The 27,895-nt window shown below is 42.3% G+C and overlaps 1 protein-coding gene across 1 annotated transcript in view; it reads left to right on the top strand.

The window, feature by feature from the left end:
• Window positions 1-27,895, top strand: part of LOC112260210 (potassium channel subfamily T member 2-like) — an 88,464-nt gene that overhangs the window by 48,953 nt on the left and 11,616 nt on the right. Inside the window, exons 22-26 of the mRNA XM_024435141.2 lie at window positions 11,180-11,291; window positions 20,549-20,650; window positions 21,081-21,164; window positions 21,610-21,738; window positions 25,259-25,571. Of these exons, the coding sequence (XP_024290909.2) occupies window positions 11,180-11,291; window positions 20,549-20,650; window positions 21,081-21,164; window positions 21,610-21,738; window positions 25,259-25,571 (740 nt within the window). The remainder of the gene's footprint in view (window positions 1-11,179; window positions 11,292-20,548; window positions 20,651-21,080; window positions 21,165-21,609; window positions 21,739-25,258; window positions 25,572-27,895) is intronic.

Below are 27,895 nucleotides of genomic sequence, written 5' to 3'. Positions count from 1 at the left end.
CCTAAGGGAGTGGGCTAAGGGAGTTTTGTGGTGAGCCAAGAGAACCTGTTTATTTTATTTTATTTTTATTTCACCTTTATTTAACCAGGTAGGCCAGTTGAGAACAAGTTCTCATTTGCAACTGCGACCTGGCCAAGATAAAGCATAGCAGTGTGAGCAGACAACACAGAGTTACACATGGAATAAACAATTAACAAGTCAATAACACAGTAGAAAACAAAGGGGGGAGTCTATATACAATGTGTGCAAAAGGCATGAGGAGGTAGGCGAATAATTACAATTTTGCAGATTAACACTGGAGTGATAACTGATCAGATGGTCATGTACAGGTAGAGATATTGGTGTGCAAAAGAGCAAGTAAATAAATAAAAACAGTATGGGGATGAGGTAGGTGAAAATGGGTGGGCTATTTACCAATAGACTATGTACAGCAGCAGCGATCGGTTAGCTGCTCAGATAGCTGATGTTTGAAGTTGGTGAGGGAGATAAAAGTCTCCAACTTCAGCGATTTTTGCAATTCGTTCCAGTCACAGGCAGCAGAGTACTGGAACGAAAGGCGGCCAAATGAGGTGTTGGCTTTAGGGATGATCAGTGAGATACACCTGCTGGAGCGCGTGCTACGGATGGGTGTTGCCATCGTGACCAGTGAACTGAGATAAGGCGGAGCTTTACCTAGCATGGACTTGTAGATGACCTGGAGCCAGTGGGTCTTTCGACGAATATGTAATGAGGGCCAGCCGACTAGAGCATACAGGTCGCAGTGGTGGGTGCTATAAGGTGCTTTAGTGACAAAACGGATGGCACTGTGATAGACTGCATCCAGTTTGCTGAGTAGAGTGTTGGAAGCCATTTTGTAGATGACATCGCCGAAGTCGAGGATCGGAAGGATAGTCAGTTTTACTAGGGTAAGCTTGGCGGCGTGAGTGAAGGAGGCTTTGTTGCGGAATAGAAAGCCGACTCTTGATTTGATTTTCGATTGGAGATGTTTGATATGAGTCTGGAAGGAGAGTTTGCAGTCTAGCCAGACACCTAGGTACTTATAGATGTCCACATATTCAAGGTCGGAACCATCCAGGGTGGTGATGCTAGTCGGGCATGCGGGTGCAGGCAGCGATCGGTTGAAAAGCATGCATTTGGTTTTACTAGCGTTTAAGAGCAGTTGGAGGCCACGGAAGGAGTGTTGTATGGCATTGAAGCTTGTTTGGAGGTTAGATAGCACAGTGTCCAATGACGGGCCGAAAGTATATAGAATGGTGTCGTCTGCGTAGAGGTGGATCAGGGAATCGCCCGCAGAACTTTTTGGAGTTGGAGCTACATGATGCAAACTTCTGCCTGAAGAAGCTGGCCTTAGCTTTCCTGACTGACTGCGTGTATTGGTTCCGGACTTCCCTGACTTCCCCTGCGAAACCAAACAAATTAAACCCAGAGATGAACTGGATGACAGGAATCCACAGAGAGAATGGGTAGGTGTTACCAGGTTTTATTCCCTGCCTCGCTTACCTAGAGTGATGGTTCCCCCTTGTGGCGTTCTGAAGAGGTGCATTCGTGATCCTATTCAACTGTGTTCGCTTGCACACACAAGACAGATTTTAGGCAGAACGTGCAGGGCTTAAGAGGAGGACCATGACAGATGGCAACTGGCAATCCGTCATCCTGCTCTGTTAGTCTGAGACCGGAGGGAGAGCATTCCTCACCTTGACACCCCACCCCCCAAAAAGAAATCCTGAACCAACAAAATTGCGCTTGACCCTCCCTTACTAAACCTGCGATACGTGGTTGTCCCACCTAGCCATCTTAAAACTTATTTGGGATCGGTGTCCCGTCCGTGGGATGTTTGAGCTAATGTAGACTAATGCGATTAGCATGAGGTTGTAAGTGACAAGAACATTTCCCAGGACATAGACATATCTCAAATGGGCAGAACGATACGATATCTGCCAGGCACGCAGGCTGTCAGAATGGGGGAAAGAGAAAAGTGGTTGAGTGTCATCCGCAAAGCAATGATAGGAGAGACCATGTGAGGATATGACGGAGCCAAGGAACTTGGTGTATAGAGAGGGCCAAGATCCAAGCCCTGGGGACAGCAGTAGTGAGCGTATGTAGTGCAGACATACAGTGCGTTGGGAAAGTATTCAGACCCCTTGACTTTTTACACATTTTGTTACGTTACAGCCTTATTATAAAATTGATTAAATTGTTTGTTTTTTTCTCAACCTACACACAATACTCCATAATGGGGTGGCAGGGTAGCCTAGTGGTTAGAGTGATGGACTAGTAACCAGAAGATTGCAAGTTCAAACCCCCGAGCTGACAAGGTACAAATCTGTTGTTCTGCCCCTGAACAGGCAGTTAACCCTCTGTTCCTAGGCCATCATTGAAAATAAGAATTTGTTCTTAACTGACTTGCCTAGTTAAATAAAGGTAAAAAAAATCATATAAATAAATAAATAAAATTAAAAAATATATATTTTTTTTAAATGACGAAGCAAAAACAGGTTTAGAAGTTTTTGCAAATGTATATCAATGAATAAAAAAGAAAACGGGAATTTCAGATTTAAATAAGTATTCAGAGCCTTTACTCAGTACTTTGTTGAAGCACCTTTGGCAGAAGTTACAGCCTTGAGTCTTCTTGGGTATGACACTACAAGCTTGGCACACCTATATTTGGAGAGTTTCTCCCATTCTTCTCTGCAGATCCTCTGAAGGTCTGTCAGGTTGGATGGGGAGTGTTGCTGCACAGCTATTTTCAGGTCTCTCCAGAGATGTTGGATCGGGTTCAAGTCCGGGCTCTGGCTGGGCCACTCAAGGACATTCAGAGACTTGTCCCGAAGTCACTGCATTGTGTTGACTGTGTGCTTAAGGTCGTTGTCCTGTTGGAAGGTGGACCTTCACCCCAGTCTGAGGTCCGGAGCGCTCTGGAGCAGGTTTTCATCAAGGATCTCTCTGTACTTTGCTCCGTTCATCTTTCCCCTCGATCCAGACTAGTCTCCCAGTCCCTACCCCTAATAAACATCCACACAGCATGATGCTGCCACCATGCTTCACCATAGGGATGGTGCCAGGTTTCCTCCAGACGTGAATCTTGGCTTTCAGGCCAAAGAGTTCAATCTTGGTTTCATCAGACCAGAGAATCTTGTTTCTCAGGGTCAGAGTCCTTTAGGTGCCTTTGGCAAACTCCAAGTGGGCTGTCATGTGCCTTTTACTGAGGATCATTAAGGCCTGATTGGTGGAGTGCCAGACACAATCCCGTCTCGGACCTCTATGGACAATTCCGTCGACATCATGACCTGGTTTTTGCTCTGACATGCACTGTCAAATGTGGGACTTTATATAGACAGGTGTGTGCCTTTCCAAATCATGTCCAATCAATCTAATTTACTACAGGTGGACTCCAATCAATTTGTAGAAACATCTCAAGGATGATTAATGGAAACAGGATGAATACTTTTGTAAAAAGATATCTGATTAACATGTTTTATACATTTGAAAACATTTCTAAATACATTTTAGCTTTTCAATATAGGGCATAGTTTGTAGATTGAGGAAAATCCTTTTTAGAATAAGGCTACAACGTAACAAAATGTAGAAATTTCTGAATGCACTGTAGATCCTCTCTTCATCACCTAGTAGGAGCGACCAGCCATGTAGGATGCAATCCAAGAGTGTGCAGAGCCTGAGACGCCCAGCCCTGAGGGGGTGGAGAGTAGGATCGGATGGTTCACTGTGTCGAAGGCAGCCGATATCTAGGAGGATGAGAACAGAGGAGAGAGTCAGCTTTGGACATACGGAATACAAAGGGAAACCCAGACATGAGCTGCCCAGTGACGCAAGGGTAGTGTGTACAGCCCAGTGCATCACTGGGGCTAAGCTTCCTGCCATCCAGGACCTATATACCAGGCAGTGTCAGTGGAAGGCCCTAAAAATTGTCAAAGACTCAAGCCACCCTAGTCATAGACTGTTTTCTCTGCTACCGCATGGCAAGCGTTACCGGAGTGCAAAGTTTAGGTCCAAAAGGCTTCGCTAGGTGTCCCGCTAGCGGGACATCTTCCGGTGAAACTGGAAGGCGCGCAATTCAAATAAATAATCATAAAAATGATAGATATTAAACATTTAGGTACATACAAGTGTCTTAAATCGGTTGAAAGCTTAAATGATTGTTTATCTAACTGCACTGTCCGATTTCCAGTAGGCTTTACAGCGAAAGCATGACATGCGATTGTTTGAGGACGGCGCCCCACATCAAAATACTTTTCCACCGGCATAGATTTCATAAATTCACAAATAGCGATAAAATATTCACTTTTTCAATATCTTCCTCTGATTTGTCATCCCAAGGGTCCCAGCTATAACATGAGGCGTAGTTTTGTTAGATAAAATCCTTCTTTATATCCCAAAAAGTCAGTTTAGTTGGCACCATCGATTTGAGTTATCCACTCGTTCAACATGGCAAGATAGGAATCCAAAAATCTGCCCATAAACTTTCTTTCAACAAGTCAAAATATGTCTCTATTTAATCCTCAGATACACTAAAATGTATTTAAACCATAATATTTCATACAAAAAGAAGTATGTTCAATAGGAAAATGATATTAGCAGGTGCGTGTCCTCTTCATTGCTTGCGCATACACACATTTCCAAGTCTGTGTTCCTGTAGTTAAACTCATTATTCTTACTTGTTTTGAAAGAAACAAGCCTGAAACCTTGAACATTGAGTGCTGACTCCCAGTGGAAGCCATAGGAAATGCATACTGGGAGCAAGATTGAATTATTTCCCTATACTTTCCAATGTAAGATCATGGGCTCTCTCTCTCAAAAAAAAATATCTGGTTGGTTTTTCTTTGGATTTTCTCCTACCATATCTATTGTGTTATAGTCTCCTACATTATGTTAACATTTCTACAAACTTCAAAGTGTCTTCTTTCCAATGGTACTAATTATATGCATATCCTAGCAAGATACATTTTACTTTGGGCATGTCAATGAGGCGGAAATTGAGAAAAAAGGACCCTAGCCTGAAGAACAGCTTCTACCCCTAAGCCATAAGACTCCTGAACAGCTAATCAAAGGGCTACCCGGACTATTTGCATTGTCCCCCTCCCTTTTACGCTGCTGCTACTCTGTTTATTATCTATGCATAGTCACTTTAACTCTACCTACCTGTACATATAACCTCAATTACCTCGACTAACCAGTGGCCCCGCACATCGACTCTGTACCAGTACCCCTGTATATAGCCTCGCTATAGTTATTTTACTGCTGCTGTTTAATTATTTGTTACTTTTATTTTACATTTTTTACTTACCTAACACTTATTTTTCTTAACCTCTCTGGTACAGGTGCTAGCGTCCCATCTCGACAACAACCAGTGACATTGCAGGGCGCCAAATTCAAAACAACAGAAATCCTATAATTAAAATTCCTCAAACATATAAGTATTATCCACCATTTTAAAGATAAACTTCTTGTAAATCCAACCACAGTGTCCAATTTACTGCGAAAGCACACCAAATGATTATGTTAGGTCAGTACCTAGTCACAGAAAAACAGCAATTTTTTCCAGCCAAAGCGAGGAGTCATAAAAAGCAGAAATATAGAGATAAAATGAATCACTAACCATTGATGATCTTCATCAGTTGGCACTCATAGGACATCATGTTACACAATACATGTATGTTTTGTTCGATAAAGTTCATATTTATATCCCAAAATCTCAGTTTACATTGGTGCGTTATGGTCAGAAATGCATTGTCTCAAACAAACATCCGGTGAAAGTGCAGAGAGCCACATAAATAACAGAAATACTCGATACAAGTGTTAAGCATGGAAATATAGATTAACTTCTTAATTCAACCGCTGAGTCAGATTTCAAAAATGCTTTACGGCGAAAGCACACTTTGCGATTGTTAGGTTAGCTCCTAGCCACAGAAACCCATACAGCCATTTTCCAAACAAGCAGAGGTGTCACAAAAGTCAGAAATAGCATTAAAATTAATCACTTACCTTTGATCTTCATCTGGTGGCACTCCCAGGTCTCCATGTTAGACAATAAATGTTTGTTTTGTTCGATAATGTCCCTCTTTATGAGCAAAAATCTCATTTTTTGTTTGCACGTTTTGTTCAGTAATCCGAATGCAGAAGGTGCGTGCACTAATTCCAGAAGAAAAGTTTTTAAAAAGTACAATAAAAGTTAGTAGAAACATGCCAAACGATGTTTAAAATCAAGCCTTCGGTTGTTTTTGTCATAAATAATCAATAATATTTCAACCTACAAAAGCTTCGTCAATAGGAAAGGAGAAACAAGAAAGGCACGTTCACGATCAGGGCGCATGGCTGTTGAATGGAAATTTCCACTGACCACTGATTGAAAATGCTGTATCTCCCTCATTTTTCAGAGTAAAAGCCTGAAACAATGCCTAAAGACTGGTCACATGTTGAGGAAGCCATAGAGCTTGTGAACTGGGTCCTAAATCTTTGTATGGTGGATAGGCTTTCAATGGAAAAACAGCCTTTCAAAATAATAGTACTTCCGGGTTGGACTTTCCTCTGATTTTCGCCTGCCATGTTATACACAGACATTATTTTAACAGTTTTGGAAACTTTAGAGTGTTTTCTATCCAAATCTACTAATTATATGTATATCCTATCTTCTGGGACTGAGTAGCAGGCAGTTTAATTTGGGCACGCTTTTCATCCAAAATTCCGAATGCTGCCCTCTACCCTAGTGAAGAACTGCATTGTTGGTTAAGGGCTTGTAAGTTAGCATTTCACTCTAAGCTCTACTGTTTGTTGTATTCGGCGCATGTGCCAAATCAAATTAGATTTGATTTACGATGTCCTTCAGTATCTCAGCCTGATAAGCCATCAATAAAGAGATCACGTTGTGTGCTCTGATTGACTGGGCTTTGTACGTCTTCTGAAAAATGGAGGCAGAAAAGCGCTCTGTCTGGCAAGTGGGGTCGAGGTGGTCAGCCAGCGGGGGAACATTTTGCATGTCCAGGCTAGGAGAGCTTTCTGGTAAGGGTTTTTGGCCATGAGCCCTTGCCTCCCTGAGGCAAGCTGGGACCGTGGAAAGCAGAGTATTTTCCCATTGTACGGGTCCCTTTCAGAATCCTGACACCAAGGGAGTGGGCCACTTGATCCCGAAGTCTGGCCGCGGCTCGCTCGCAAATGTCGAACTCCAAGCTGGGGAGGGCAGCCCCCCCATTTCGGTAGCAGGGTGACATTGGGACTTAAGAAGGGGGAAGAACAGGGTCTTTCGGTTGCAAAGTCGAGGAGAACCACGAGATTAATCCCGTCATCATCCTCGTCATCCCCTAGCTGGCGTTCCCCTAACACCAAGTCGTCAGACAGTGAGGGGAGGGAATCTAGGCTATCTGTGACTTCGCCCCAGCTGGGCCCGGTCACGGAGAGCTGAATCTCAGCCTCGGCCGGTGGCTTTGATGTTAGAGGGGCGGCAGAGAGAGAAGTTTGTTTTAGCCACCTTCTCAAACCCGCCCTAGTCAGTGCTTTGTAGTGACCGAAGGATTCGGGGTCGTCAAGTGCTGCTTGAGCAAGTTCCCTTCCCAGGCAATTGATGAATAGAAGGTGAAAATCTTTCCCTGGAATCATGGATCCCCAAGCGCAAGAACGTGGTGGTTTGAGTGCTTGACTTATTCTGGGATGGGGTAGCAGTGGACATTGTATAGAACAAGGCTTGCTCATACCAAGGCTCCTGTTGTAAAAACAATGTGTCAGCAAGGAGGCTTTGAATAGGAGTAAGCTAGCTTGTTAAAAGCCTTCCGGCTAATGGCTAGCTAGGGTAAGCACAGTATTAACGCTATAGCCATGAGACTAGTAAGGGTTTAGTTAGCTAGCATCTACCATGCGTGGTTAAGATGTGCTGTAGCTAGCACAGTGCTAGCCGAAGGGAACCACAGTGTTTAACTTCGGTCCGATATTCTCCTATGACCTTAGAACCGTGAGGCTAAAAACGGCCGGTCTAGTTGACACAAACGAGTGAACGTATATTAAACAAAACGAGAGAAGGGAGATACAGTGAAGAAAAAAAATATTTAGTCAACCACCAATTGTGCAAGTTCTCCCACTTAAAAAGATGAGAGAGGCCTGTAATTTTCATTATAGGTACACTTCAACTATGACAGACAAAATGAGAAGAAAAAAATTCAGAAAATCACATTGTAGGATTTTTAATGAATTTATTTGCAAATTATGGTGGAAAACAAGTATTTGGTCAATAACAAAAGTTTATCTCAATACTTTGTTATATACCCTTTGTTGACAATGACAGAGGTCAAACGTTTTCTGTAGGTCTTCACAAGGTTTTCACACACTGTTGCTGGTATTTTGGCCCATTCCTCCATGCAGATCTCCTCTAGAGCAGTGATGTTTTGGGGCTGTTGCTGGGCAACACGGACTTTCAACTCCCTCCAAAGATTTTCTATGGGGTTGAGATCTGGAGACTGGCTAGGCCACTCCAGGACCTTGAAATGCTTCTTACGAAGCCACTCCTTCGTTGCCCGGGCGGTGTGTTTGGGATCATTGTCATGCTGAAAGACCCAGCCACGTTTCATCTTCAATGCCCTTGCTGATGGAAGGAGGTTTTCACTCAAAATCTCACGATACATGGCCCCATTCATTCTTTCCTTTACACGGATCAGTCGTCCTGGTCCCTTTGCAGAAAAACAGCCCCAAAGCATGATGTTTCCACCCCCATGCTTCACAGTAGGTATGGTGTTCTTTGGATGCAACTCAGCATTCTTTGTCCTCCAAACACGACGAGTTGAGTTTTTACCAAAAAGTTATATTTTGGTTTCATCTGACCATATGACATTCTCCCAATCTTCTTCTGGATCATCCAAGTGCTCTCTAGCAAACTTCAGACGGGCCTGGACATGTACTGGCTTAAGCAGGGGGACACGTCTGGCACTGCAGGATTTGAGTAAGTGGCGGCGTAGTGTGTTACTGATGGTAGGCTTTGTTACTTTGGTCCCAGCTCTCTGCAGGTCATTCACTAGGTCCCCCCGTGTGGTTCTGGGATTTTTGCACCGTTCTTGTGATCATTTTGAACCCACGGGGTGAGATCTTGCGTGGAGCCCCAGATCGAGGGAGATTATCAGTGGTCTTGTATGTCTTCCATTTCCTAATAATTGCTCCCACAGTTGATTTCTTCCAAGCTGCTTACCTATTGCAGATTCAGTCTTCCCAGCTTGTTGCAGGTCTACAATTTTGTTTCTGGTGTCCTTTGACAGCTCTTTGGTCTTGGCCATAGTGGAGTGTGACTGTTTGAGGTTGTGGACAGGTGTCTTTTATACTGATAACAAGTTCAAACAGGTGCCATTAATACAGGTAACGAGTGGAGGACAGAGAAACCTCTTAAAGAAGAAGTTACAGGTCTGTGAGAGCCAGAAATCTTGCTTGTTTGTAGATGACCAAATACTTATTTTCCACCATAATTTGCAAATAAATTCATTAAAAATCCTACAATGTGATTTTCTGGATTTATTTTTCTCATTTTGTCTGTCATAGTTCAAGTGTACCTATGATGAAAATTACAGGCCTCTCTCATCTTTTTAAGTGGGAGAACTTGCACAATTGGTGACTGACTAAATACTTTTTTGCCCTACTGTATGCCGTCTATGCTAGTGTGGTTAGCTTGCTTTCCAGCGAGCTAGACAAGTTAGCTTATGCTTTGCAGCATGAGCTAACGAGGTCTAGATAGCTAGCCGTGTGACGCTAGCTACTAAGAAGTACAAAACAAATTCTACTTGAAGCAAAAACTTTCCTTTTTATCACTACATAACACTATCGACAGGAGCTGAGGTCCGACGTTTGGCAGCGTTAACCTGTTGACCTGAGAACAGTTAAGCAGGAAGCCGTGGATCAAGTCATGCTGAGGAGAGCTTCAGAGTGATGAGAGTGATGAGATTGAGAATAACCAGAGGGTGGTGCAAGTGGCGCCTTATAAGGACGGATGTGCTCACCTCATTTGCCACTCGACCTGTCTGTCTCTGACAGACACTGTGTGATTGGTTCTTCTTGTAGTGATCCGCCTATCAGCGTATCCCTATTGTGAGACATCGAAACAAGTATTTGAAAGAAAACCATTATCAATATGCAGACAGGGTTACCAAAATCACTGTTATGTTTTTAATCTTTGGTCAAACTGTTTTATAGTCCAATACACCGGACCACATGTTCAGGCATTTTATGCAGGCGTTTATATGATATCAAAAGTGTCATATACAGGCTAATATTTTGATAAACCTTTAAACACAGTTTAACATTTTAGAGGTGTGTTTCAAGATTCAATTTTGATGAGAGGGATTGTAGATGAAAGACAGGAAAAGGTACCCACTGCAGAGCTAGTTTCCTTGGCAACCTTACCACAATGCATCAGTGAATTAATTTGTTTTCTGATCTATTGTAGTTCTCATGTTTCATGTTGTCAAAAGGTTAATCAAAACATTTCAACTCACCTTAGTATTTTCACCAGACAACATAGAAACTTGCACAAACATGTTTTGAAAAACATTGGGGTTAATGTTTCATGAATTGCACCCACTGTTATTTTCTAGCGATATGATATAAACTATATCACGTCATTAATATACAGTGTATTCAGAAAGTATTCAGACCCCTTCCCTTTTTTGACATTTTGTTATGTTACATTCTTATTCTAAAATTGATTCAATAGTTTTTTCCCCTCATCAATCTTCACACAATACCCCATACTGACAAAGTGAAGATTTATTACAAATACAAAACATAAATACAAAACATCTCCCCCGATTGCTCAGTTTGGCCAGATGACCAGCTCTAGGAAAAGTCCTGGTGGTTCCAAACTTTTTCCATTTTAGAATGGAGGCCAATGTGTTTTGCTCTGACATGCACTGTCAACTGTGTTCCATATCATGTCCAATCAGTTGAATTTACCACAGATGGACTCCATTGAAGTTGTAGAAATATCTCAAGGATGATTAATGGAAACAGGATGCAGCTGAGCTCAATTTCGAGTCTAACAACCTGTTTTCTCTGTCATTATTGGGTGTTGTGTGTAGATTTATGAAGAAAAACATTAATTTAATACATTTTAAAATAAGGTTGTGACGTAAAATGTGGAAAATGGAAGGGGTCAGAATACATTCCGAATGCACTGTATATTGTGTTTCTTCTCACACAGGTTGTTTTCTAGTCTCAGTATCATCACGGAGCTAACCCACCCAGCCAACATGAGGTTTATGCAATTCAGAGCTAAGGACTGGTACTCTCTGGCTCTCTCTAAACTGGAGAAGGTAAAATTGTCACTGAATGTACACAAACTGTACTTCAAGGTCGGGATATAGAGCAACACACTGGACAAAGCACATTTTAAAACCCCTATAGGTCTTAGCCCTTAGATTGCCATATATACTATGCTAACATACAGTACCAGTCAAATGTTTGGACACACCTACTCATTTAAGGGTTTTTCTTTATTTTCACTATTTTCTACATTGTAGAATAATAGTGAAGACATCAAAACTATGTAATAACATATATGGAATCATATAGTAACCAAAAGTGTTAAACAAATTAAATTCTATTTTATATTTGAGATTCTTCAAAGTACCGATCCTTTGCCTTGATGACAGCTTTGCAAACTCTTGGCTGTCTCTCAACCAGCTTCACCTGGAATGCTTTTCCAACAGTCTTGAACAGATCCCACATACAGTATGTTGAGCACTTGTTGGCTGCTTTTCATTCATTCTGTGGTCCAACTCGTCACAAACCATCTCAATTGGGTTGAGGTCGGGTGATTGTTGGAGGCAAGGTCATCTGATGCAGCACTCCATCACTCTCCTATTTGGTCAAATAGCCCTTACTCAGCCTGGAGGTGTGTTGGGTCATTGTCCTGTTGAAAAACAAATGATAGTCCCACAAAGCGCAAACCAGATGGGATGGTGTATCGCTGCAGAATTCTGTGTGGGCCTTGAATTCTAAATAAATCGCAGACAGTGTCACCAGCGAAGCACCATCACACCTCCTCCATGCCTCATGGTGGGAACCACACATGTGGAAATTATCCGTTCACCTACTCTGAGTCTCACAAAGACACGGCGGTTGGAACCAAAAATCTCAAATTTGGACTCATCAGACCAAAGGACAGAGAAACTATCGTTTATTTTCTTGGTCTTTTACCAAATAGGGCTATCTACTCTATACCACCAATATCTTGTCACAACACAACTGATTGGCTCAAATGCATTAAATGGAGAGAATGTCAAGAGTGTGCAAAGCTATCATCAAGGCAAAGGGTGGCTACTTTGAAGAATCTCAAATATAAAATATTTTTTGATTTGTTTAACACTTTTTGGGGTACTACATGATTCCATATGTGTTATTTCATAGTTTTGACATCTTCATTATTATTCTACAATATAGAAAAGAGTAAAAATAAAGAAGAACCCTTGAATGAGTAGGTGTGACTGAACTTTTGCCTGAAATTGTTTAAAGATGGTAATAAAGTGTATAATTTAGCCATTTGATTTTGAATTTTAGAACCCCTGTAGGCATATATTTAAAAAAAAAAAAATATTTGATGAAACATTGAATTTTGGCCTTTACTGCTATAGGCTAATCCATATAAACGCATTAAATAACACATTCTTTAATGGCAAAACAGACAGCCAAAAATGTATTATAAGGAACAAGGTTTTGGAGTGTCAAAAAAAAAATGTAGACACATTTTTGGTCACGTTATTTTTTGTACATTTTACCACCTATGCACTTTTTGCAATTTTTACGGGCCTGTACTTGGTTACCTTCATACGATGAAATAATGACGTCAGTGATCTTCAGGTCGGAAAGCCGGAACACTAGAAAGAGGCCAGAGTTCCCTACTTGGAATTCCGAGCTGGATGACCGTTCAAAAAAAAAAATTTCCAGTCTGAGCTCGTTGTCTCGAGCGCACTGAAGTTTGAATTCAGATATTTTCAAGTTCCCATTTCCCAGTTGTTTAGAACACAAGATATGTTCTGGACATTGGTGGAGATCGCATTCATGCTGCAGATGTCAGCCCAACCGTAAAGTAGAAGCTCGTTGTCGTCTGTTCGGTGTGCTGCTCTATATCACGCATTGGATTGTATAGATATTTTTACTAATTATTTCTTCAAACTATTGTGTGCAGATGTGTATAGCTCTATAAATTCAACGTTTACACCAATGTCTTGTTGTCTCCAGCAGCAAAGGCTACTCACATTGAGTCGTCTTCAAAGCAAAGGAACAGATGGTTATACATAATTATGCAAAGATTGGACAATAGCCTACATACAGTACAAACATATTGCGTTTCCATTTCCAAAGATACTGGTAATAAACCCAAGATACAGCCACCTCCCAATTATTGTCACCATTGATAAAGATGAGCAAAAAATACTGTATAAAATAAATAATACAAATACTCAGCTATATTGTATTCTAAAAAATTGGTTAATTATATTATTTTATTCTAATACAACTGCCTTTTTCTAAAATAATTGATGTGATTGGAAAAGACATTGGGAGGGATCTTAGGCCATTCCCCGATACAGAATCTTTCCATATCCTAGATATCCTTTCATCTGAGCTTATGGATTCCACTTCAATTCAAACCACATGTTTTCAATGGGGTTTGAGATTGCCATTGCAAAAGATTGATTTTGTGGTCAATAACCATTTATTTTTTTATTTTGATGTGTGCTTAGGGTTATTGTCTTTCTGGAAGATCCACTTGCGGCCAAGTTACACGTGACCAGTGGAAGCAAAACAGCCCCATAACATAAGATTCGCGACCATATTTTACAGTATGAGGTTATTGTCTGCATATCCATCCTTCACTGGTGTGCATGGACAAAGAGTTAAACATTGTGTCATCTGACCATAGCACCGGGTACAATCCAAGTGCAAATGTAATTTAGCCTACTCCAGGCTGGTTGGTTGCTCTCAATAAAGGCTTTTTCTGGCAACCCTTCCAATGAGCCTATTGGCATGGAGGTGGTGTCTAATTGATTTTTCTTTGCCTCCCAAACCATCTTCCTTACTGTGCGTGGGGACAAAAAACACTCGTGTCCAATACCAGGCAAGTTTACCAATGTTCCAGTGGTTATACATGTCTTAATTGTTGCTCTAATTAATAGAGCAACAATTAAGTTCAACGGCTCAGACACAAGAGGCATGTGGCAGGGTCTACAGTCAATCACGGACTACAAGAAGAAATCCAGCCCAGTCACAGACCAGGATGTCTTGCTCCCAGGCAGACTAAATAACTTTTTTGCCCGCTTTGAGGACAATACAGTGCCACTGACACGGCCTGCAATGAAAACATGCGGACTCTCCTTCACTGCAGCCGAGGTGAGTAAGACATTTAAACGTGTTAACCCTCGCAAGGCTGCAGGCCCAGACGGCATCCCCAGCCGCGCCCTCAGAGCATGCGCAGACCAGCTGGCCGGTGTGTTTACGGACATATTCAATCAATCCCTATACCAGTCTGCTGTTCCCACATGCTTCAAGAGGGCCACCATTGTTCCTGTTCCCAAGAAAGCTAAGGTAACTGAGCTAAACGACTACCCCGTAGCACTCACTTCCGTCATCATGAAGTGCTTTGAGAGACTAGTCAAGGACCATATCACCTCCACCCTACCTGACACCCTAGACCCACTCCAATTTGCTTACCGCCCAAATAGGTCCACAGACGATGCAATCTCAACCACACTGCACACTGCCCTAACCCATCTGGACAAGAGGAATACCTATGTGAGAATGCTGTTCATCGACTACAGCTCGGCATTCAACACCATAGTACCCTCCAAGCTCGTCATCAAGCTCGAGACTCTGGGTCTCGACCCCGCCCTGTGCAACTGGGTACTGGACTTCCTGACGGGCCGCCCCCAGGTGGTGAGGGTAGGCAACAACATCTCCACCCCGCTGATCCTCAACACTGGGGCCCCACAAGGGTGCGTTCTGAGCCCTCTCCTGTACTCCCTGTTCACCCACGACGCACGCCTCCAACTCAATCATCAAGTTTGCGGACGACACAACAGTGGTAGGCTTGATTACCAACAACGACGAGACGGCCTACAGGGAGGAGAGGTGAGGGCCCTCGGAGTGTGGTGTCAGGAAAATAACCTCACACTCAACGTCAACAAAACTAAGGAGATGATTGTGGACTTCAGGAAACAGCAGAGGGAACACCCCCTATCCACATCGATGGAACAGTAGTGGAGAGGGTAGCAAGTTTTAAGTTCCTCGGCATACACATCACAGACAAACTGAATTGGTCCACTCACACAGACAGCATCGTGAGGAAGGCGCAGCAGCGCCTCTTCAACCTCAGGAGGCTGAAGAAATTCGGCTTGTCACCAAAAGCACTCACAAACTTCTACAGATGCACAATCGAGAGCATCCTGGCGGGCTGTATCACCGCCTGGTATGGCAACTGCTCCGCCCACAACCGTAAGGCTCTCCAGAGGGTAGTGAGGTCTGCACAACGCATCACCGGGGCCAACTACCTGCCCTCCAGGACACCTACACCGCCCGATGCTACAGGAAGGCCATAAAGATCATCAAGGACATCAACCACCCGAGCCACTGCCTGTTCACCCCGCTATCATCCAGAAGGCGAGGTCAGTACAGGTGCATCAAAGCTGGGACCGAGAGACTGAAAAACAGCTTCTATCTCAAGGCCATCAGACTGTTAAACAGCCACCACTAACATTGAGTGGCTGCTGCCCAACACACTGACACTGACTCAACTCCAGCCACTTTAATAATGGGAATTGATGGGAAATGATGTAAATATATCACTAGCCACTTTAAACAATGCTACCTTATATAATGTTACTTACCCTACATTATTCATCTCATATGCATACGTATATACTGTACTCTATATCATCGACTGCATCCTTATGTAATACATGTATCACTAGCCACTTTAACTATGCCACTTTGTTTACATACTCATCTCATATGTATATACTGTACTCGATACCATCTACTGTATCTTGCCTATGCTGCTCTGTACCATCACTCATTCATATATCCTTATGTACATATTCTTTATCCCCTTACACTGTGTATAAGACAGTAGTTTTGGAATTGTTAGTTAGATTACTTGTTGGTTATTACTGCATTGTCAGAACTAGAAGCACAAGCATTTCGCTACACTCGCATTAACATCTGCTAACCATGTGTATGTGACAAATAAAAATTTGATTTGATTTCGTATGTGGTTTTTTTAGCAGTTTTGTACCCAATGCCTGAATTATGAAGATCAACAACATTTTTATTTTCTTTGTGAGTTCTGCACCTTTTTCCTATAGTGATGGATGACAAATGGATTCAACATATGTCTTACCTAGAGCTGTTACAGTGACCATATTACCAACACACCAGAAGTCACGAGTCCTGACTGCAGTCACGTGTCACAGTAACTATGCTTATCCAAAACGGAGCTCTGATGCCGCTGATGGTCAAAGAGTACCAGGGTATGAGTTATAATACCCATAAAACCTAGCGGTCAAACAGAGAAATGGTTCTAATCGGGTTTTTTCACCATTCATTTTTCCCATGAGGGTTTTTAGAAACACTTAAAGGCTGTTTCATGTAGGCTTACCCCGGCGTGACGTTTTGATAACCATGTAAATCTCTCAATGACAAGGTGACTTTTATAGGCTACATGTTCCAAATGTCTGCATCAGTAGGTTGCAGGCTATGCATGGAAGCCCAGAGATGCTAAATGTGTTTATGTTAATTAACGTAAATTACCTACACATGTTTATATTAATTAATGGTCAATTACCGCGGCACCGGCAGTTATTTGCAAGACAGTTACCAGCTGACAAAAATTCTCTGTTGGCTTTAAATTATGGTGTGATGAAAGAAACATACAGGAACTCAAATCCTTCTGTTCACCTGATTTAGAATTCCTCACAATCAAATGTAGACCGCATTATCTACCAAGAGAATTCTCTTTGATTATAATCACAGCCGTATATATTCCCCCCAAGCAGACACATCGATGGCTCTGAACGAACTTTATTTAACTCTCTGCAAACTGGAAACGATTTATCCGGAGGCTGCATTCATTGTAGCTGGGGATTTTAACAAGGCTAATCTGAAAACAAGACTCCCTAAATTTTATCAGCATATCGATTGCGCAACCAGGGGTGGAAAGACCTTGGATCATTGTTACTCTAACTTCCGCGACGCATATAAGGCCCTGCCCCGCCCCCTTTCGGAAAAGCTGACCACGACTCCATTTTGTTGATCCCTGCCTACAGACAGAAACTAAAACAAGAAGCTCCCACGCTGAGGTCTGTCCAACGCTGGTCTGACCAAGCTGACTCCACACTCCAAGACTGCTTCCATCACGTGGACTGGGAGATGTTTCGTATTGCGTCAGATAACAACATTGACGAATACGCTGATTCGGTGTGCGAGTTCATTAGAACGTGCGTTGAAGATGTCGTTCCCATAGCAACGATTAAAACATTCCCTAACCAGAAACCGTGGATTGATGGCAGCATTCGTGTGAAACTGAAAGCGCGAACCACTGCTTTTAATCAGGGCAAGGTGTCTGGTAACATGACCGAATACAAACAGTGCAGCTATTCCCTCCGCAAGGCTATCAAACAAGCTAAGCGCCAGTACAGAGACAAAGTAGAATCTCAATTCAACAACTCAGACACAAGAGGCATGTGGCAGGGTCTACAGTCAATCACAGACTACAGGAAGAAATCCAGCCCAGTCACGGACCAGGATGTTTTGCTCCCAGGCAGACTAAATAACTTTTTGCCCGCTTTGAGGACAATACAGTGCCACTGACACGGCCTGCAACGGAAACATGCGGTCTCTCCTTCACTGCAGACGAGGTGAGTAAGACATTTAAACGTGTTAACCCTCGCAAGGCTGCAGGCCCAGACGGCATCCCCAGCCGCGCCCTCAGAGCATGCGCAGACCAGCTGGCCGGTGTGTTTACGGACATATTCAATCAATCCCTATACCAGTCTGCTGTTCCCACATGCTTCAAGAGGGCCACCATTGTTCCTGTTCCCAAGAAAGCTAAGGTAACTGAGCTAAACAACTACCGCCCCGTAGCACTCACATCCGTCATCATGAAGTGCTTTGAGAGACTAGTCAAGGACCATATCACCTCCACCCTACCTGACACCCTAGACCCACTCCAATTTGCTTACCGCCCAAATAGGTCCACAGACGATGCAATCTCAACCACACTGCACACTGCCCTAACCCATCTGGACAAGAGGAATACCTATGTGAGAATGCTGTTCATCGACTACAGCTCGGCATTCAACACCTTAGTACCCTCCAAGCTCGTCATCAAGCTCGAGACTCTGGGTCTCGACCCCGCCCTGTGCAACTGGGTACTGGACTTCCTGACGGGACGCCCCCAGGTGGTGAGGATAGGCAACAACATCTCCTCCCCGCTGATCCTCAACACTGGGGCCCCACAAGGGTGCGTTCTGAGCCCTCTCCTGTACTCCCTGTTCACCCACGACTGCGTGGCCACGCACGCCTCCAACTCAATCATCAAGTTTGCGGACGACACAACAGTGGTAGGCTTGATTACCAACAACGATGAGACGGCCTACAGGGAGGAGGTGAGGGCCCTTGGAGTGTGGTGTCAGGAAAATAACCTCACACTCAACGTCAACAAAACTAAGGAGATGATTGTGGACTTCAGGAAACAGCAGAGGGAACACCCCCCTATCCACATCGATGGAACAGTAGTGGAGAGGGTAGCAAGTTTTAAGTTCCTCGGCATACACATCACAGACAAACTGAATTGGTCCACTCACACAGACAGCATCGTGAAGAAGGCGCAGCAGCGCCTCTTCAACCTCAGGAGGCTGAAGAAATTCGTCTTGTCACCAAAAGCACTCACAAACTTCTACAGATGCACAATCGAGAGCATCCTGGCGGGCTGTATCACCGCCTGGTATGGCAACTGCTCCGCCCTCTACCGTAAGGCTCTCCAGAGGGTAGTGAGGTCTGCACAACGCATCACCGGGGGCAAACTACCTGCCCTCCAGGACACCTACACCACCCGATGCTACAGGAAGGCCATAAAGATCATCAAGGACATCAACCACCCGAGCCACTGCCTGTTCACCCCGCTGTCATCCAGAAGGCGAGGTCAGTACAGGTGCATCAAAGCTGGGACCGAGAGACTGAAAAACAGCTTCTGTCTCAAGGCCATCAGACTGTTAAACAGCCACCACTAACATTGAGTGGCTGCTGCCAACACACTGTCAATGACACTGACTCAACTCCAGCCACTTTAATAATGGGAATTGATGGGAAATGATGTAAATATATCACTAGCCACTTTAAACAATGCTACCTTATATAATGTTACTTACCCTACATTATTCATCTCATATGCATACGTATATACTGTACTCTATATCATCGACTGCATCCTTATGTAATACATGTATCACTAGCCACTTTAACTATGCCACTTTGTTTACATACTCATCTCATATGTATATACTGTACTCGATACCATCTACTGTATCTTGCCTATGCTGCTCTGTACCATCACTCATTCATATCCTTATGTACATATTCTTTATCCCCTTACACTGTGTACAAGACAGTAGTTTTTTGGAATTGTTAGTTAGATTACTTGTTCGTTATTACTGCATTGTCGGAACTAGAAGCACAAGCATTTCGCTACACTCGCATTAACATCTTCTAACCATGTGTATGTGACAAATACAATTTGATTTGATTTGATTTGATTTTGAAATTACTTGTTAAACTAAATATTTTTCTCTGAGCAATTGTATTAGTATAAAATAATCTAATGTTCAAAGTTTTTTTGAACATATAATATAGCTCAGTATTTGTATTGTTTCTTTTATACTGTCTTTGTCTTTATCAATGGTGGCAATCATTTTGAAGATGACTATGATCGGTGTCGTTTCCAATGGGAGCAAATTAAGCATAGTGGGCAGAACAAACAAAGATGTGAGCAGAGCCAAGCATAGGCTAACGAGATTCAAGTTAATGAGATCCTATTGGCATGTATTTCCATATTTCCATTAGGGAATGCCTAATCTGTGAAGTGTGCATGTGCGATAACAATCTGCCCTTGCACTGCTTCTAAACAATGGCATTTTTGGAAACTTTTTGAATGGGTCAAGTCTACAAAGCTTAGTGCACTCTGTTCATAATATACTCTTGTTTTGGTAACAAAAAACTGTATTGAGATCGAAATTTTCATTGATGAGAAAATGTTGGCCGTGTGTTTAATCTAGCTCCATCTTCTCCCACTTCCCACCACTAGACTTCCTCTCATCACCATATTTGGTGGTGAGAAGAAGTTCTGAATGGATGCTACAGATTTTTCACCCTGTGATGCTGTCCTAACATTAGTTTGTTGGTCTTCTGTGTCCCTGACTGGTATACAGTATGTCTATGGGAGCAGAAAGAGCTTTGTGATTCCATCATGTATTGAAAATCACTCTACAAATATGTATTAATATGACTTATTACTTATCAGAAAGAGCGGGAGAAAGGCTCCAACCTGGCTTTCATGTTCCGCCTGCCATTTGCTGCCGGGAGGGTCTTCAGTATCGGCATGCTGGACACTCTCCTCTACCAGGTAACCAGGCGGTAATAACCTGTACTGTACTGCAGCAGAGAGCATAGGAATGCTATTGGATGTATACTCGCTGTTGAGGTAGCTACCTAATTAGAGGTTTATGGTACTGTATACAGAGGCTAATCTCTTTAATTAGCCTACAGAGGCTAATTAAAACAAGGTTATCTCTGTGGCAGAGACTGGTTTTGCTGAAGGGCATGTACTGGAGCGATTATAGTTATTTATTGTCCAAAAATGTACCAACCAGATATTTACTTTTAAAACCCTTAATGGAACATACAATGTGTTCATATGTATCCCAGTGTTCATAGGCTATAATGCTAGTTGAATTGATCATAAATGTCCCTGTTTATTAAATGACTGTGCACAAAAACACTCTTTGATATAATTTCCTTAACTTTTCTTCTGTTTGTCCTGGTCTGCTTTCCAGTCGTTTGTCAAAGACTATATTATCTCCATCACCAGGCTGCTGCTTGGCCTGGACACCACCCCGGGCTCTGGCTTCCTCTGCTCTGTGAGTTACTCTCTGTCGGGGTGCACCTCAATAGTCTAAAGTATCTTCCTTCTCATTCCAGATGATTGGCAAAAAGGCAAGGATTTTCTTGGTTCATCCCAATAGTATAATGCGACTTCCTCTCCTTATGTCAGATGAAAGGAAAGAAGTAAGGAGGCTTCTGTAGACTATTTTAAGATGCACCCGTTGTACAGTAGTCCTATGTGTGACAGTACAGCAGCTAAGATCTGAGAATATACTCAGCAAACTGCCTAAGTGCATGCTTCCTTTGTCTGTCCGCATCCTTATATTGGCAGGTAAGTGACTCCAGTCGGTGTACTTCTCATGGTTATAGTGTAATGCACAGTGTTTCTGGAATCTAGATCAAATATGTTGCTGCTGCAAGGAATGTGTTTTTCCTGTATAGAGAAATGGCATTAGAAATGACCTCCTCCTCACCTTTTAGATGCAGATCTCCGAGGATGACCTTTGGATCCAGACGTATGGAAGGCTCTATCAGAAACTGTGTTCCACCGTCGGTGACATTCCCATCGGCATCTACAGGACAGAATCCCAGATGGCTGATTCCTCCGAGGTGCCCTCTAGATGTTCTAATAATGTTATATAATTTGTTTGGCCCGTAAAATGCCAGTTTAGGTTGAATGTTAATGACATATTACAGTGACATTGGTTATAGTGTCATTATGGTTCATTGAAGTGTGTGTTTTTCTTCATTTGTTACGTGACATGTTTAGTGTTTGCATGGTTTCATGATTATTTAAGCACATTACAACACAGTAAGAGTCATTGATATTATTCCTCTTTCCTTTTTTTATTTCCCCATAAGCAATGCGAGCCATACTCCCAAGTAAGTTCCGTGAAAACCAATTAATATTCAAGCTGACATATGGAATTGTTTTAAGATGGTCATACCATGGATCATTTAAGTATTTGATGTTTATTTTAGTTCCCCTTCAGGGATTACATTTTTTTTTTTAAATAAATGTATTTGATAAAAATATTAAATTTGGCCTTTAGTTCCAAATCCCATGGCAACGTATTGAATAACACATTCATAAATGGCAAAAATATCTCTAGGAGATACAGTTGAAGTCGGAAGTTTACATACACTTAGGTTGGAGTCATTAAAACTCATTTTTCAACCGCTCCACAAATGTCTTGTTAACAAACTATATTTTTGGCAAGTCGGTTAGAACATCTACCTTGTGCATGACACAAGTAATTTTTCCAACAATTGTTTGCAGACACATTATTTAACTTATAATTCACTCTATTACAATTCCAGTGGGTCAGAAGTTTACATACACTAAGTTGACTGTGCCTTTCACAGAGCTTGGGAAATTCCAGAAAATTATGTATTTCAAGGCCTACCTTCAAACTTAGTGACTCTTTGATTAACATCATGGGAAAATCCAAAGAAATCAGCCAAGAACTCAGAAAATAAATTGTCGACCTCCACAAGTCTGGATCATCCTTGGGAGCAATTTCCAAATGCCTGAAGGTACCACGTTCATCTGTACAAACAATAGTACGGAAGTATAAACACCATGGGACCATGCAGCCGTCATACCGCTCAGGAAGGAGACACTTTCTGTCTCCTAGAGATGAACGTACTTTGGTGTGAAAATCAATCCTAGAACAACAGCAAAGGACCATGTGAAGATGCTGGAGGAAACAGGTACAAAAGTATCTACATCCACAGTAAAAACGAGTCCTATGTCGGCATAACTTGAAAGGCCGCTCAGCAAGGAAGAAGCCACTTCTCCAAAGCCGCCATAAAAAAGCCAGACTACGGCTTGCAACTGCACATGGGGACAAAGATCGAAATGAAAGAAATTTACTCTGGTCTGATGAAACAAAAATGTAACTGTTTGGCCATAATGACCATCGTTTTGTTTGGAGGAAAAAGGGGGAGACTTGCAAGCCGAAGAAAACCACCCCAACCGTGAAGCACGGAGGTGGCAACGTCATGTTGTGGGGGTGCTTTGCTGCAGGAGGGACTGGTGCACTTCACAAAATAGATGGCATCATGAGGCAGGAAAATTATGTGGATATATTGAAGCAGCATCTCAAGGAAATTAAAGCTTGGTCGCAAATGGCTCTTCCAAATGGACAATGACCCCAAGCATACTTCCAAAGTTGTGGCAAAATGGCTTAATGCAACAAAGTCAGGGTATTGGAGTGGCCATCACAAAGCCCTGACCTCAACCCTCTAGAAAATTTGTGGGCAGAACTGAAAAAGCGTGTGTGAGCAGGGAGGCCTTACAAACCTCTCAGTTACACCAGCTCTGTCAGGAGGAATGGGCCACAGTTCGTTCACCCAACTTGTGGACAACTACCCGAAAAGTTTGACCCAAGTTAAACAATTTAAAGGCAATGCTACCAAATACTAATTGAGTGTATGTAAACTTCTGACCCACTGGGAATGTGATGAAAGAAATAAAAGCTGAAATAAATCATTCTCTCTACTATAATTCTGACATTTCACATTCTTAAAATAAAGTGGTGATCCTAACTCACCTAAAACAGGGAATTTTTACTAGGATAAAATTTCAGGAATTGTGAAAAAAAACGATTTTAAATGTATTTGGCTAAGCTGTATAAGAAAGCTCAGGAAATGTTATAGTTTTTTTTTTTTTTTTACACATTTTTAACCCAATGTTTTTGGTAGGTACAAAACTAACCTCTATACTTCCATTTATTTTTTTTAAACTGGTACCGGTTATCTTCAGACGACTCTCACAAACGGGACTCATCTTTCCATAGAGTAGTCAAATTTGTTTTTAGGCCAAACCGTTTTCATGAGAAGACCAATTTTCGGGATGTCTCATGGTCTGATAAACAGTGCTGCAGCACGGGCACCTCACACTGCAGATGCGGAAGGCCGGCACAGCAGTGGATGCGGTGGACTGAGACACAGCCCATGCAAAAAAAAAACATATACAGTGCTGTGAAAAAGTATTTGCCCCCTTTTTAATTTTCTCTACTTTTGCACATGTTTTATACTGAATGTTATCAGATGTTTAACCAAAACCTAATATTAGATAACGGGAACCTGAGTGAACAAATAGCACAACAATGACATTTATTTACATACTCATAAACAAATGCCCCCGTGTGAAAAAGTACACTCAATAACTGGTTGAGCCACCTTTAGCTACACTTGCTCAAACCAAACACTTCCTGTAGTTGTTGATCATTCTCACCACGCTCTTGAAGGAATTTTGTCCCACTCTTCAAAAAAAAAAAAAAAGACTCAAATATTTCAAGACACTCTGAGTAGATAATTTAAAACCCCTTTATTCATAGGCTACTTGGCTAATATTTGTCCAGGATACAAATATGCACTTCTGTGAAGCTGCTAAAGCACCCTTGATTAAGGGGAGGGTAGGTTGTTCTTGTTTTTTAGTCTAATGAAATTAAATGGGAGGAAGCAAATAATCATCTCGTTCCATGGGCATCCCGGCTGGATAGGCTGTGCTGCCGCTCTAAAAAATCAGTTAAGACCTGCTTTTGGGGGGTCTTGCTCTTGACATTGCTCTTGACATTTTCCTTTAGTGTTGCATGAAGTTGTAACTTTTGCGCTTGATTTTAAGGACACACCTCAAATATTAACCACCCCTCCCACCTCAGTGCAAGCGAGCAGTTGATGTTAGACAGGTCAATTGACTAACCTGGTATAAGGGGTGTAAAATTCTAGCGTGCCAGTTCTTACATGAAGAAATTGCAATCTTGCGTGCATTTGACTCTTGCGCCTCTTTAGCATCAGCCAAAAATAGAGCCCTAAATCTCATTTTAGTGCAGATGAAGTTGGATTTCCTCTGCTGTAATACGTCTTGGTTAAATTGTGCTTGACAAACGCGGTGAGACTTGCCACTGGTGGTAATGTCAGTAACAAATCATCGTCAAAAACACTTATAAATTCTCTGGCCTCGCTGTTGATCATTTGTGAAACTTTTTGGGCATCAATTTAACTCCATATTTCTGTGTGTTTTAGTTGGCTTTGTTCTGGTCATTTCATTCTACCTTGTTTCACCATGGACATACTATGGACTTCATTAATTGATATGGCATTGTGTTTCGATTGTACTCAGTCACAGCTCTCGATATGTGTCGAGGACTTTGACGACGCCAAGGAGCAGACCGACATAGAGCTCCCCCCTGTGGCCGGAGGGCTCCACCGCAGCTCCACCTCCAGCGACCCATCGGACGGGAAGGCCCCCCTGCTGAGGAGGAAGAGCATGCAGTGGGCACGAAAGCTGAGCTGGAGAGGCCCACGGGGAAACCAGAGGGGGGCTCAGAGGGTGGCCCAACAGGGTCTGAGGGCCAGACGCTCGGAGAGACAGGAGCTGGCTGAGCTGGTCAACAACCGAATGAAGAGCCTGGGACTCTCTGCCACGGCTTACGGTGAGAGACCACACCTGGGGAGGGATGTTTTTGGGGGATTGCTAGTTGGATTTCCAAGACCTGGAATAAGAAGGCAAAATACGTTATGTGTTTGAAACATGAGACTCAGGCTTAGTTGATTAATGGATGGATGGACGACAGAGATGATTGTCAGTCAACACACAGACAAAAACGGACAATGATGAATGCATATAATTGAACACATATTCACACGTCTCAGTTTTGCCGCATTCATCATTGTCCGTTTTTGTCTGTCAAAAGTTACATTCTAGTTAACTATTTGCATTTGCGGGAAAGGCAGACATTATGAGGTTTGAAAGAACAATCATCTCCATTGTCCATCGTCCGTCCATCATCCATCACTGGGTGTCCATATTTAAACTTCTCAAAATCAGCCAATTAGAATCGATGACGTGATAGAACGCTACATTTGAGCTTTTCCCATGAGATTGATTGATTTAATTGACCATTTCAAAACACAATGCAGCCAGAAATGCATAATAAAATGTGTTGAGCATAACACTACAAAAGTTTTAAAAAATATATTTACATTGTGGTCCTCTTCAGCACATTGAACATTTTACACATTCATAGTTAAATGCTGATCTGTAGTAAACATCACGTGGTCAAAAGAATTCAACAACTGTGCAAAGACCAAAACAATAACAGATTTAAATAGTCCACCAGATGGCAGTGGTTGCACTCCTTGGGAATAGCTCTCAGAACTAATCATCCAGCGACCATCACTGTCCAAACCACGTTGGCTGCGACGACTTGCAAGTAGACTGGTTCCACCTTGCCTTGCAAATATTTCCACTGCTTCGCCATCCTCGCTGAGTCAAGTCACCTCCCTGCAGCTCCTCAGTCGCCAGTCCCTGCTCTGAACCAGCCCGAGTAATCTCCCGTGGTGTTCTTCAGGCTGAATAGTCTCCCAGTAATTGCACATAAAAACACAAAATACACTGAACAAAAATATAAATGCAACATGTAAAGTGTTTGTCCTGTGTTTCATGAGCTGAAATAAAAGATAGCAGAAATTTTCCATACGCACAAAAACATATTTCTCCCACATTTTGTGCACAAATTAGTTTTACATCCCTGTTAGTGACAATTTCTCCTTTGCCAAAATAATTCATCCACCTGACAGGTGTGGCATACTGTATCGATAAACTGATTAAACAGCATGATCATTACACAGGTGCACCTTGTGCTGGGGAAAATAAAAGGTCACTCTAAAACACAATGCAACAGATGTGCAATTAGCATGCTGACTGCAGGAAAGTCCACTGTGTGCTCGTCATTCTCACCAGGGTCTTGACCTTATTGGCAGGCTGGAGAAGTGTGCTCTTCACAGATAATCTCTGTTTTAACTGTAGATGGCAGACAGCGTAGCGTGTATGGCGTCATGTTGGCAAGCAGTTTACTTAAGTGAACATTGTGAACAGAGTACCCCATTGTGGCTGTGGGGTTAAGGTATGGGCAGGCATAAGCTACAGACAATGAACACAATTGCATTTTATTGATGGCAATTTGAATGCACAGAGATACCATGATGAGATCCCGAGGCCCATTGTCGAGCTGCATGAGGCAAATGGTGGTCACACCAGATACTGACTGGTATTCTGATCCATGCTCCTGATCCACAGCCCTTTTTTTAAAGGTGTCTGTGACCAACAGATACATATCTGTATTCCCAGTCATGTGAAATCCATAGATACATGTATTTAAATTGACAGATTTCATTATATGAACTGTTGCTCAGTAAAATCTTTGAAATTGTTGCATGTTGCTTTTATATTTTTGTTCAGTGTATAACAACATTACCTGGCACACTTAGCCCTATGCTAACACAATATCAGCTGGCCACGATTATTTCCTGTATCAAATTCCGTATCAGTCAATCAAAGATCTTAAACTTTATATCCATCAAACAATGGCATGTGGTGGAAAAAGTACTCAATTGTCATATTTGAGTAAAGTAAAGATACTGTAAAAGAAAATGACAAGTGAAAGTCATCCAGTAAAATACTATTTGAGTAAAAGTCTACAAGTATTTGATTTTAAATATACTGAAGTATCAAAATTAAATGTCATTGCTAAAATATACTTAATTATTAAAAGTATAAATCATTTCAAATTCCTTATAATAAGCAAACCAGAGGGCACCATTTAAAAAAAAATGTTTTGAAGATAGCCAGAGGCACACTCCATCACTCAGACATAATTGACAAACAAAGCATTTGTGTTTGGTGAGTCCTTAAGATCCGAGGCAGTAGGGATGACCAGGGATATTCTCTTGAGAAGTGTGTGAATTGGACCCTTTT

Source organism: Oncorhynchus tshawytscha, linkage group LG10 (genome assembly GCF_018296145.1).
Source record: "Oncorhynchus tshawytscha isolate Ot180627B linkage group LG10, Otsh_v2.0, whole genome shotgun sequence".
Classification (NCBI taxonomy): Eukaryota; Metazoa; Chordata; class Actinopteri; order Salmoniformes; family Salmonidae; genus Oncorhynchus; species Oncorhynchus tshawytscha.
This window is presented reverse-complemented; position numbering and strand designations above follow the sequence as displayed.